The 13,235-nt window shown below is 31.3% G+C and overlaps 1 protein-coding gene across 8 annotated transcripts in view; it reads left to right on the top strand.

The window, feature by feature from the left end:
- The window catches only part of LOC143250856 (calmodulin-binding transcription activator 2-like), a 188,657-nt gene that overhangs the window by 28,119 nt on the left and 147,303 nt on the right, over positions 1 to 13,235 (top strand). For 6 of the 8 annotated variants that reach the window (XM_076501968.1, XM_076501986.1, XM_076502006.1 and 3 more), the window contains exon 1: positions 3,464 to 3,812. The exons of 1 other annotated variant lie outside the window; for it this stretch is intronic. In XM_076501968.1, coding sequence (XP_076358083.1) covers positions 3,683 to 3,812 — 130 coding nt within the window. In that variant the 5' untranslated portion in view covers positions 3,464 to 3,682. Of the gene's footprint in view, positions 1 to 3,463; positions 3,813 to 12,219; positions 12,306 to 13,235 lie in introns of those variants that run through there. One more of the 8 variants, XM_076501976.1, reaches the window with a different exon arrangement.

Below are 13,235 nucleotides of genomic sequence, written 5' to 3'. Positions count from 1 at the left end.
ACCTGAAGATATCACTGGTAAATAACAATCATTTTGGTTGTTAAGGTGTTGCATCATCGTCACCAGTTTGATTTTTTTTATCTTTTTTGTAGAGCATAGACACATTGGGCTATCTTATATATCCACTGAATCTAACCTCAGGATGTAGCGTTGCACGTCCGTAGACTTACCGTTGTCACATTGGAGGCCCGGCGTGGCTAAATGGTTAAGGCACTCGATTCGTAATCTGATGGTCGCAGATTCGAATCCCCGTTACACCAAACATGCTCGCACTTTCAGCCGTGAGGGCGTTATGACGTGACAGTCAATCCCATTATTCGTTTCTAAAAGAGTAGGTGTGTGGTAATGACTAGCTGCTTTCCCTCTAGTTTTACACTGCTGAATTAAAGACGGCTAGCGCAGATAGCCCTCGTGTCGCTTTGTGCGAAATTCAAAACAAACCAAACCCATCGGAAAACTAAGAAGACAAATAAGTAAACCAACAGCGTCAACAGATTACAGTCCTCATCTTGTCGACCACAATTTAGCTGTAATTTTCGTACGTACATTAAACACCTTACAACTATATGCTAACAAATATGTTTAATTTAATAAGTGTTTATATTATAAATGTATTTTATTGATACCTGTTAGGAAAGTTTTAACACATTTAATACTTAATATGCTAAATAAGAAATGCCATTAAATTTGAAACACATTTCTAAATATGTGAACGTAGTGATCGATTCCCCAACGTTATTTGTAGAGTGCAGTTGTGAATTAAAGTAAGTTATATCCTTAAACTTGCTTCAAACATACAAGATGAACGCGATGGAAAGAAAGAAATTACAACAGTTTTTGTTCTTAATAAACCGCTACTGTCAATATTGCTAAATGAAATAATTTTAAAACAATAGTTAGAGGCTTTAGCCTTTAGGATTCCGTATTCTCTGAAATCTGACACTTTCCTATAAAGTCACGTACTTTCTTGATTGTTGCTCTAAAATGATTTATTTAAATAGTACACGCATTATTCTTTATCATTAAACCATAGTTTTAAGAGCACGAAGGCGTGGGATTTAAACTTACTTATAACATATTAATCGTTTTCTCAAGTCAATCATTCAAACGTTTAGAATACAAAATGGCACCTTAGGATATAAAATATGTTACTTGTAGCTTTCATTATGTTCTTGAATTCGTATTTTGATTAGATTACTCGTTAAAATAAATATACTATTCGCTGAACCAAACGCCTAAACGCTATAAACAAGGCATACATTTCAAAGCTTCTATGAGAATAATACAACACTCATCTTACTTTAGTGTTATTTTGCCTCAATAGATGGCAAACATTACGACAAACGAAAGAACGGACATTATTTGGGCATATCGTGGAAGGCAACAACAACAACAAAAACCAAAATGGTTTAGTTGTTTGGAGTAAATTTAAATTAATGATAATTTTTTGTATGTCTTGATTGATCTTTGTGCATGTTCTTACGCTTTCAACATAAATGTTGTAATTTTAGTATATTTTCAGGTGTTTTTATTGTTTTTTTTTCACTAGAAGTAAGATATGTAAAATAGGCTTATAAAATGAAAATGTTTCTCCATGGTTCATTAGCAAGCTTGAGGTCTTCATAAGCTAAAAATATGGGCCCAACACCTACAGTAGGCGCAGTACATATAAGAAGCACTTTTTAACTGAATAAATATTTTACTCTGAGAAAATTTCTATATATATATATATATATATATATATATATATTGTTGTTGTTCAAAATGTTGCTTAGTAAAACCATTAGTTCAGGCACAAAGTTTGTTTATTTGTTTTCAGGAGATATCAGTAAAGCCTTAGGTTAGTCACTATTAGTAGTATCTCTTGTTTAATAATTTAAACTCTACAAGCTATTTTCTCACAGAGTTCTCTGATTTCAAACTAATATGTTACAGGGAAGGCAACTAGTCAACAGCACTCCTGGACTACTGTTGTTTGATCGAATAGTGGAATTTGACCGTTTCTATTGTTATGCATTCACGGTCACAAAGTGTGGAGCCTTTAGTTGTTTTTTTTGTAGTATCCATACTCCAAGCTTGGGCCTTAGAGTTCATAGTCGAGGCATTTTATCCTATTCCTGGTCACTCGGGTTATTTGAATTATTTTATAAATGCGTTGTTTATGTTTCATTTGCATTTTATTTTGTTACAAGAGAGTAACGCATCTAAACTAATAATAAAGATCTCTTAAAGCTATATTTATCTGTATTTTGTAAAAGTGTTTGGATTTTAGTCGAAATACAAGTTAGTAACTCGAATTTTGGATAAATTTAAAGACGAATATATCCACTCACATATAATATATCATTTGACTTACTCCTTTAGTTTGGTCTTCTCTAACCTAATGCGGCTTTTTGTTCAGTGTAATCAGCTTTGTATCCTCAAATAATTGTTCAAAAATATAATAAGAGTGATTTTTGAAATCACAACAGCTACGTAAGCATGCTTCAAAAGATACTTGTAAACAGGGTGCCAATAATTCTTTAAAGAAAAAAAAAGATGAAAAATAAATAATATTTTAAAGATTAACTAAGGCAAGTTTTATTTATTTTTAAGGTTATCTTCTGATGGTTCAACGGTAATTGAGTTCAATAGTTATAATGGACAGAGAACAGATAGTTCCTTATTTGACTCTTATTGTAAAATAACTACGGTGGACAAAGCACAGATAGTTCATTATTTAAAATAAGAAGCATTTACACGTATTAATGATAAATGAGGGTTTGAAAGAACTGGAAAGAATAAGCACTGACATCGAAGAGTGAATGGTGTTAGTCATATATTTATGTAAAGATAATTTTGTGAAAATGTTTCAAAATACAAATATAGTATATATTTATTAACAAGTACATGTTTTTTGTTTTATTTACATTATAACTATAATATTGAAGATAAATATGTAGTGTTTATCTGTTATTAAAATGTATTATACTAATGCATAAATATATTTTAATAAAATATACTTTTTTTCTATAAATAAAGCCCCCCCTCCAGTGGCTCAGCGGTATGTCTGCGGACTTACAACGCTAAAAACCGGGTTTCGATACTCGTGGTGGGCAGAGCACAGATAGCCCATTGCGAAGCTTTGTGCTTAATTCAAAATAATAACAACAACTATAAATAAAATTCGAAAATAAAGTGACACACGATGAATTAATTCAAAATAATAGAATTTGTTTGCAGAAAAGCACAATACTACACAAAGGGCTATCTGTGCTCTGGCCGCCACGAATATTGAAACCCGGTTTCTAGCGTTGTAAGTCCAAAATACATACTGCTGTGCCACTGGGAAACATAATAACAGAAAAAGAATCAGTGTTAGAAAAAAAACTTGTTTTTAAACACAATATAATATTTCAGTAATTATACAAATTTAATGCAATCGAATTTTACACCAGATGCTAGAGACACCTAGTGCGTGAAAGTCAATACTCTCTAAACCTTAGGAGAACTACGATTCTTTGGGATCGGTCAGGTTAAAATACTATACAAATGAATATAACCTGTTTTTGCATATAATATCTTGTACTCAAAACGTGAATTTTGTGTAATCTATAGGACACCGTATAAGTTACTAACCTTAATGACTAAATGAGTTAGATATTTATTATGGAAAGGACTTTAAGACTTCCTGATTAGGCTTATGGCGCTGACAGCTCGCTCAGCAATTCCGTCGTCTGAGCCGCGACCTCTGGAATTTTCACAATCTGGAAAAATTGGAGGAGGTAAACGCGCTTACATCAGTTCATCTACCGATTCAACATCTTTGAAAGGTAAAAACCTCGTTGATTTCCTCATTGACAGTTGTTTTTATTTTCATGGCTCTGCAGCAATTAATAAAATTTGTTCTCCATAGATAATCTGTATTGTTACTTTAAATTAAAAGTTAGAGATGAATAGTGGTACTCATTATTAATGATACTTAAACTGAAAGAAGGTAAAGCGTTTGTAAATTTTATATTTCACCGTAGTGTATAAGTGTTAGACTTCCACTTAAATAGTTTTTACGACTTAGTAATATTCCTGGAAGTTCGGACATTCAGTGACAACGCACTTTTTGCAACAGTAACACTAACGCCAGTGTTAGTCCATGTGATACAAAGAAACTAAACAACAACAACAACAAAACAAGTCATAACTTCTAGCTGGGGAGCATTTCTGCTGTACCATGACCTAGGCTATATACTTAAATACTTTTCCTTTCTAAAGAAAACGTATTTCCATCATATTTAACAAAACAAGAAAAATATTGAATAATGTATTGATCTTAGGTTGAAAAGTGTCTTCTGTTGCTATTTATAACACTGTTGTCATTATTCCAGTGCTGCAACTCGTACTAATTCATAGTAGGAAAGTGCACAGTTATAATATTGTATTACTCATTTTAATGGGCACCATTGGGAAAATGGAGTGGTATGGAGTGATAGGAGCTGAAGGTTGATTATTTATTAGTCATATTCATGTGTTGCATATTGTCTTTGTTTTTGTTTGAGAGATAGTAATTAGAAGGCAATGACTGAATAGGAATGACACAACAAATATTTATATACTGCAATGTGATTTGTAATCGTGCTCCAATTTGTAGTTAATGCACTGTAACTTTAATTTTTTAATCTGAACACAGGTTTGAGACAATTGTTGTCAGATTTTGGTAGTGTTAACAATAAATGTTTCTTGTTAGTGATAAATAAAATTATTGGAGAGTAACTGTAATATAGTGTAACCAAAAGTAAGCTGAAATAAAAAACAAACTTCCTATAATATACTATTATGAGGCAGAGAGTTTATAGTGCATTAAAGCTCAATTCAGAATATCAGTTACAAGACTCGTGAATTATAAATTAACTTCACCTTTGGTTCAAGTTAATTCAACTAAAACTTAACTGTTAAATAAAATATAGGTGTTATATTAGATATGTTTTCTCTCATCACAAGAGAAGGTTCTGTTTTAAGAAAAAACAAATGTGTACATGATTAAAAAATGAAAAATACACTAACCTATGTGACTAATAGCTTTGAAAGTTTGGGAATCCCAATTTATTATTGATAGTTTTGGCATCAACCTAGCATATATTATGAACTCTGCATAACTTGTATATACATGATACATTTTAGATATGTATGTTGTAGGGTTTAAGAATGTCATTTTGACTTGAGTCTACTGGATGTAAGAATTTATTTTAATTATGATGTTATACAAGTGAATTAATTATTTGATGGCAAAGAGTAATTTTTTGATATATTACAATGTAATTCATAGGTATGAGTAAAGATTTTTTGTATTTATTTTAATGTATATTGGAATTACTTATATGTATACACATGCAGTCATATCATATTGATAAAATAAATATTTCTTAAAAGACCAAATTTAAGGTTAGATTTTGAACATTCATACATGGTGGGCTTATTCCTTGTCTAATTGATTAAAACTGAGATAAAAAAAAGCCTTATTTTCTGAAATAAACATTTGCTAGCATGAGTGCTGAGAATACTGATGCCAGTATTTATGCCAAAGAAATAGCTTTGTTCAGAAGGAGAGGAATGATTGTAGTTAAGGTGACTAATAGTAGTGTTTAGTTTAATTTCCACATATCTTATAATTATATGTTAAAAAGAGGTTTTGAAATTATGTTCCAGTTTTCTTATTAATTAGACAGCTGTAAGTGTATAGTATACACATATTTGAGCTATTAAGCCTCACCAGTGTGTGTTTAAAGGAGATTTATCATCTCAAACATCCTTAAATTGTACAGTGTTATAGAAATGCTGTACTTATAATTTGTAATTTACTAAAAATATTCAATTTGTACTGTCTTAGAAAACATAAGCAAATGGAGTTTTAGAGGAAGTTTACATTTTGTAGTTCTTGTTAGTCAAAACCTTAAACATTTAAAAACAAGAAATCCAGATTATGTAGATATATTGAATTGTGCCACTTATACAATTAAAAGAAGTTATGCACTTTTGCATGGGTACATTGTCTCAAAATCAGATTTTCTGTTGTTATAAGGATAGGAAGTTAACACTTGTGAAATTGTCAACAATCTAAACTTTAACTTATCTCATAACTTTTTTTTTTCAGTTTAGGAACTTTTAAGTACACAGTGCTTTGTTTATTGATAACAACAATATATATTCATGCTTGTGTTACATATTAAGGTTAAGAATTATGAATTATTAAGATTATATATATATCTGATTTTACACATTATAATTGTGTTTACTTATTAAGCTGTATTAAGAGCTGTGCTAGTATAGATATAAATCAGAAATTTGTGGACTGAGTTTTGAAAACTTGAGATTAAATGGGTAAATTTATTGTAGTGTACAATATAAAAAGCTTTTGCAATATATATTTTAAAGTTTTGAGTTTTTTCTAATTAAAGCTACATATATTTGCTTGTTTCTTATGGAGTTTATGCCACATTTCTTGGGAAGAAATTCCATGTTAACAAATGTCTATTAAGTTTAGTTTTATTACTAATTTATCACATGTTTCTTCTTTAATGTATTGACTACTTTAAGATGTACATATATCTAAGTAAAACCAAACATTGTGTACTTTTATATTTTTCTGTATGTGATATTTTCCCTTTTTAATAAGGTATTCATAATTATTATGTGGCTTTTATCCGATATTTAAATATAACATATTCAGTTCTTATCTACTGAGTGTGTAAGCTAGCAAAATATTTCTCTCCAAATAAAGAATAAACAATTACATTTTCTTGAATCGTATTCATACTTAACTCAAGAACATACAAATTACTTTGAATTAGTAAATTATGTGACGTTCTGGAATAGATTAAGCAACTGCATATAGGATGTAACTATATATTATGTTGGAAGTGGTAGAAGATTTACTGTATTTTTTTTAAATCTAAACGGTACATCTTTTTGCCTCTGTCGTGGAAGAGAGACAGAGTACAAACTTTTAGCTCATGGCTCCGCCTTTTTTTGATCGATTTGAGAACTAATTTTTGTTTCAGACTCACAAGGTCATACCTTTTTGATTGATGTATTTGACCACGTCCAAGGTCTCATAGATTAACGTATTCTAATCTTGCCTAAAATAATTTCAATTTGAGGGTAGGCTGTAGGGATCCGTCTGAGTAATAAAATCGAATCAGGAATACGCGCGCTTCACATTTGGTATTGTTGGCGCACAGAAATATAGCTAATGAAAAAGGGGAAAATTCTCAAATATTAATAAACTCTGATCCTCCCGAAAGGAATTTGAAATGTCACGGCTATTGAGGATTCCCTATTGTTTACTTTTAACGTTGCTTTATTGACAAAATAACAAACAGCTAGTTGCTAATATTTATATGTATCACTTTTAATAGTTATTAGTATGAAAGATAAACATGTTTTACAATAACTTTTATACGTGTGCATTAAAAGTTCACATTATTTGAAAGACAAATTAGTTTTCAAACTATTATCTTTACTGTCATATTTTTAATTACTTTTCCTTGAAATCAGAATAGATTGTATCAGTCGTGAAAAATGTTTAAGGCAGGCACAGATATTAAACTTCCGGTACAGGTACATGAAGGAAAAACGTAATAGTGGGTGGAGTAACATTATTGTCACTCATATTGTTAGAAAGGAATTAAAACAAGTTAAATTTTTAAAACTATTTTAAGATTATAGTGAAAAACAACATCATACTTATATCTTAGTAAATGTTTCACGTAAAATAATATTTAAACAAAAATATTTATGAAAACACAGATAATCTTGATAAAACTCTTCAAATCGATTGAATACAAAAAAAAATAAAATAGAAATTGTCAATTTGTCAATCTTACAAATAATATAGGAATCAGGCCCGGCATGGCCAGGTGGTTAAAGCACTCGACTTGTAACCCGAGGTCGCGGGTTCGAATCTCTGTCGCGCTAAACATGCTAACTCTTTCAGTCCTGGGGGCGTTATAATGTGACGGTCAATCTCAATAGTCTTTGGTAAAAGAGTAGCCCAAGAGTTGGCGGTGGGTGGTGATGACTATCTGCCTTCCTTTTAATCTTACACTGTTAAATTAGGGACGGCTAGCGCAGATAGCCCTCGAGTAACTTTGCGTGAAATTCAAAACAAGCAAACAAAATATAAGAATTATAGTTACACTGAGGGGAATCGAACCCGCTGATTTTAGCGTTGTAAATCCGTAGACTTACCACTGTACTAGCGGGGGACTATTTGTTGACGATGTAGCGGTCTGGAAAAGTGCTCCCACTCATTCAATAGCAGCAACAAACCTCCAACCAGTTCTGAATAGTATAGAAGAATACTGCCAGAAATATAGAATAAAATTTAATATTCCGAAAACCCAAGTAATATTATTCAGCAGATTAAATAAACTAAAAAAAAGATCCACCCAAGTTATACATGAATAGATCACTTTTACTAACTGCTACTTTTGGAAAATGTCTAGGATTAACTTATGATACCAAATTAACGTGGATACAAACAATATCCTGATAAAAATCTGGAAAATAGCAGATTATGCAAGAAGTTTTTCAGGTAAAAATCAAGGCGCATCACCTGATAATATAATAATAATCTACAAAACATACATCAGACCTACAGGATGTTCGGAAAGTCACTGTGCAGTTTTGTAATCATATTTTATTCAGTCTATTTCAAGCCAGCAACTGAAAGCGGTGTTTAGAAACAAAATAAGAAGGATCCAAGCCTGTATTGATGCCAATGGGGGTCACTTTCAACATTGTTTATAATTGTCATTCATATTTACCTCCTGTATTCTATATTGAAACATGTCTGTTAATAAATATATAAGTGCACAGTGACTTTCCGAACACCCTGTATAATAGAATACGCATCTCCCGCCTGGATAAACATGACACAAAAACAATTACAGAAACTACAAAAAATACAAAATTCAATCTTAACTTCAGCCTATAAAGTACCACGTAGCACTTCATCCACATTCATGCAAACATAGAAACAATATATGTAAAACTCTTGCATAATACACTAAAGTATTTTAATAAAAATTGGCTTAAAAATGATATAATGTGTGATCTCGACAGATACTACATAAATGATGAACATAGTCCTAACTACCTCTCTCCTATAAATATGTATATAAGAAATATAAAACAAGCTGGCCACCATGCAGTAGACGTTTAAAACTAGTTTTATTTTATTTTACCTTATTTTATTTTTCATTCGTTTCTTTTCTTTTATTATTAGTATTTCACTTCTCCAATAAATATATATGAAAAAAAGAATTGTAGATATAAATAAGTGAAGAAAAATACAAAACAAGAAAACGAATAGAAATATTGAAAAAAACCCATTAAATAATGAAAAAAAAAGCAAATCAAGACTATACGTGGACATTGCCCTGAAAAGGGCCTGAGTACTGTGGAATACTCTGGCCCAAAGTCTACCCAACAACACATTCAAACGAGTAGATGACATGAAAGTTAGGGGTGGAGGAAGAGGTCTCGTGCACCTGATCCTCCTGGGTATTCAAAAATTAACATACCCAAATACCCACACAGAAGAAGCGAAGCGAATCATAGTTACAACACTGGAATTTTATAGTCACATGCAATGTTCATGTCCCCCGCTGGTACAGCTGTAAGTCTACGGATTTGCGTTGTTAAAATCAGGGGTTCGATTCCCATCGATAGTAGCCTAGTTGCTTTGCGCCATAAAACACCAAACCAACCAACCCATCGGTGGACTCCGCAGATAGCCCGATGTAACTTTGCCATAAGGAAACACACACGCAATGTCTATATGAAGTTGCGCCATCTGATGGTAATGATTAAAATTTTAAAATGTAAAATGGGTGAGTAAAAACCTTAGAAAAAAGTGTTTTTAAATCTAGAAAAATCATGTTAATTAAAACATTTAAACAATACAATCAAAGATTAAGATGTAATAAATCATGTTCAAAATTTCAAAATCTGGCTGATTTTTATCGTATCATAAATGTTTTTTACACATGTTTTATTTTCTGTATAATAAGATTTTGAAACTGACTTCTTCAGATGTAAATACTTATAAAGTATTTAATAAGCATTGTTTGTTTTTATATTGTATATTTTGTTACGTGTAGCAATAAACTAAATAACAAAAGTTTGGGCCTAAAAAACTGGTATAGTTTTTCTTTTTTCAATTCAAGAAGTATGTATTTGTTCAAAGGACTGCTATTAATTACATTTAATAACAAAGTGTATAAAATAATTGCTTCCACTACAACATAGGTATTTAGATAATGAATATAGGAGTGTTTGCATGCCCATCAGCGTCGATGTAAATAAATAAATATATATATATATATATATAAAACATTCTAATTGAATATAATTCAGTAGACTTGCAGTACGTGCTCTAAGGCATAGCAGCAATGTCGTCGTAAATACAGTGAACCGAATTTACCTTACGTGTAGCATACGTTTGCATATTTGTTGAAATTATCTATGAATGAACAAATTTCATTAAATGACATTGCTAATGTACTAGCTTTTTTGCTGTATTAAAACTGGATCGTTGTTACGCCGAGTCGCTTGCTTTATGAATGGAAATAGAAAACGAAAGTATATTTTGTCACGCATCCCTGGAAAAGTAAGCTACAAATTAAATAACGGAAAAGTTGGGGCCTAAACAATGGTATAGTTTTTCTTTTTTCAATCCAAGAAGTGTGTATTTGTTCAAAGTTTTGGGCGTTAAAGAAAAGTTTAATATATTTGTTCAGGTTCTGGCGTCAAGGAAGTGTTGTAATGCTATATATAACTCGTATCGTATAGCAATTATTTACGAAAGGAGGGACCATGAAAACTTGTTATGTAAATACATTTGACATAAATGAAATAAAGTACTGTTTATGGGGGAAAAGAAACAAAGTTGTAAGTAATAATCTGAGGCTCAACAAGTGGCTGCAGGTATTTAAACTTAACGATGTTTAAAAACCCATCTTCCCGATTACCCGTCCTTCGAATTTAATGGTATCACACCCAAACTCTTGCGTGTACATGAATAAGTTAATTTTTTAAAATCAGATTTAAACGTTATTAAATGCTTAAGGTCTGTTCTGTCGTGTAGACCTTATATAATGAAGCATATGCTTTGCAGTGATCATCTGTTGATTATCAGTGGATCAACATAAATTAGAAAAAGTGGCATCTAATAAAGAAAGATGATAAAGGTTTGTCTACGATTATGATGTTTTACAATCCTATCGTTACATTTGAAGGTCGTAGAATTTTTAAACACATTTTTCTGAATTACTTGTGCGTCAAATTGTTTCTGCATCCATAACTTTGTTAGTCGAGTGTCCCAAATGAGCCACACAGGAAAAGAATAAAAGTACTATAATTATTAAAATTAATTCCACTATGCAGAATCACTATTTTTATGTAAAATCCATGGAAAATAAGTAATTTATCCCATTGTTTTAACAAACCAACGCATAAAATTTCTCAGTACACTTCACATGCTAATAACCATGGGGAAAAATATCCAAAAATATACAGATTATTCCTTTAGAATAATGAAATTATAATTAAACAACAGACAAGTTAATGAAAAATTTAAAATACACTTTGAATGAGGCTTAATAGTTATAGTGTAAAACATGTTTAAGTTGAAGAATATTTTATTACAACTTTTAAAAATTGATTTTTTGAAAGAAATACAGTGTTTATAGAATAGGATAAACTTGTGAATTTTGCCTATTTAAACCTATAACTTAGAAACATTGTATCGCAGGGTTGGCAGCTAAGTGTACCGTCTGCGAAGTGCGAGTTTCATTTCGAATCTAGACATCTTTGAAAAAAATGTATTTATTCAGAGTTTGCTTGCGATCATAGTGATCTCGATAAGTCACTTTGCCATTCAATTGACTTCCTCGCTCGCTCAGCAAGCCCAAGATTGTTAACTTGTATTTATTGTTCAGTTCTTTGGAGCAAATCGTTTCACATCATATAGTTCCCTGTTGCTAGGTGACGTATGTTATTGCCATCAACCTCGTTTGTTGGAGACTAGTTCCTCTTGTTTTTTTCTGTTGTTACTGTTTTACTTCAAACGATTCTTAATGCTGTTGTCGTCATCATGTGGGTGCGTTAGCGTCATAAGTTAAATTATTGATTGGCTTTGACCGTTGACACTTAACTATATCAGTAGAGAAAGCGCAAAAGTAAGACTCACGTCAGGTAATATGTTTATTTGAAATTAATGAAGAAGCACAGTTTGATGACTAGCATATCGCGAAAGAAATCGACAACACGTTTGTATTAATACTTTATTTCTTATGTATTATAAGGTTCCTTTATTCGCCTATGTTCGATTAACACATTTTACTTTAATTTACTGCCAGGCTAACAAGTATAGACGACATATCTTTCATGTTTATTGTACTTTGTGTTTATGTTAGTACCTAACTTTCTGTTTTCATTCTTTATTTGATTTTTTTTCTATTTCCTTGTGTAATGTTTTATATTAAACACTTGTATGAAACAGGAGATGATTGCAATTGGAACCAATCGTTTATTATTCACTACTTACAAAACATTTTCCCGTTAGGGGGCTGAAGGCCGCCTGGAAGGAGTCACCTGTTTTAACCACTTACAACAGTCAGTCAGTCGGTAGACGCTAAATTGACGCCATTTAAGGGACGCTTAACGCTGCAGTTTATACTGTTGTGACGTCATTAAAATGTGCGCATGCTATGAATCACGAGAATTGTCTATTCTGTATACTACAACAGAGCAAAAATTAAAACTATTTGTCACGTCTAATTTTGGTTTAATTTACTCTTGGGCCCTGCATAAGTACGTTTAGTTTATTTCAGTATACGTACATATACGTACAAGAACTATTAATATCTACATTTGTTTTACTAAATAAAGCTAACGTGTAACTAACTAGTAATGTGAGTTAATTTGTTCTTATCCACCGAACTGACTGTATTTAAGGATAACAATGTGAATAAAAGTTTCATAATTCAAAATATCGAGACTGTGATCATGTCCACTTCTAATTACAATAGATATTTATAACTAGTTGAACTACTTGTTGCACTAGTGAAGTTTCGTTTCGCAGCTCATTTCTAAATTTAATAGTTTAATCATTTCTATGGAATATTTAGTTGCCGTAACATTTTCGAATGTCAATTAATAATAAGATGATGATTATATAAGTTAATTTAATGCAGAAA

The sequence above is a fragment of the Tachypleus tridentatus genome, chromosome 1 (genome assembly GCF_004210375.1).
Source record: "Tachypleus tridentatus isolate NWPU-2018 chromosome 1, ASM421037v1, whole genome shotgun sequence".
In the NCBI taxonomy this organism is placed as follows: domain Eukaryota; kingdom Metazoa; phylum Arthropoda; class Merostomata; order Xiphosura; family Limulidae; genus Tachypleus; species Tachypleus tridentatus.
Note: the sequence above shows the minus strand (reverse complement) of the source record. Positions and strands in the feature narration are given on the sequence as shown.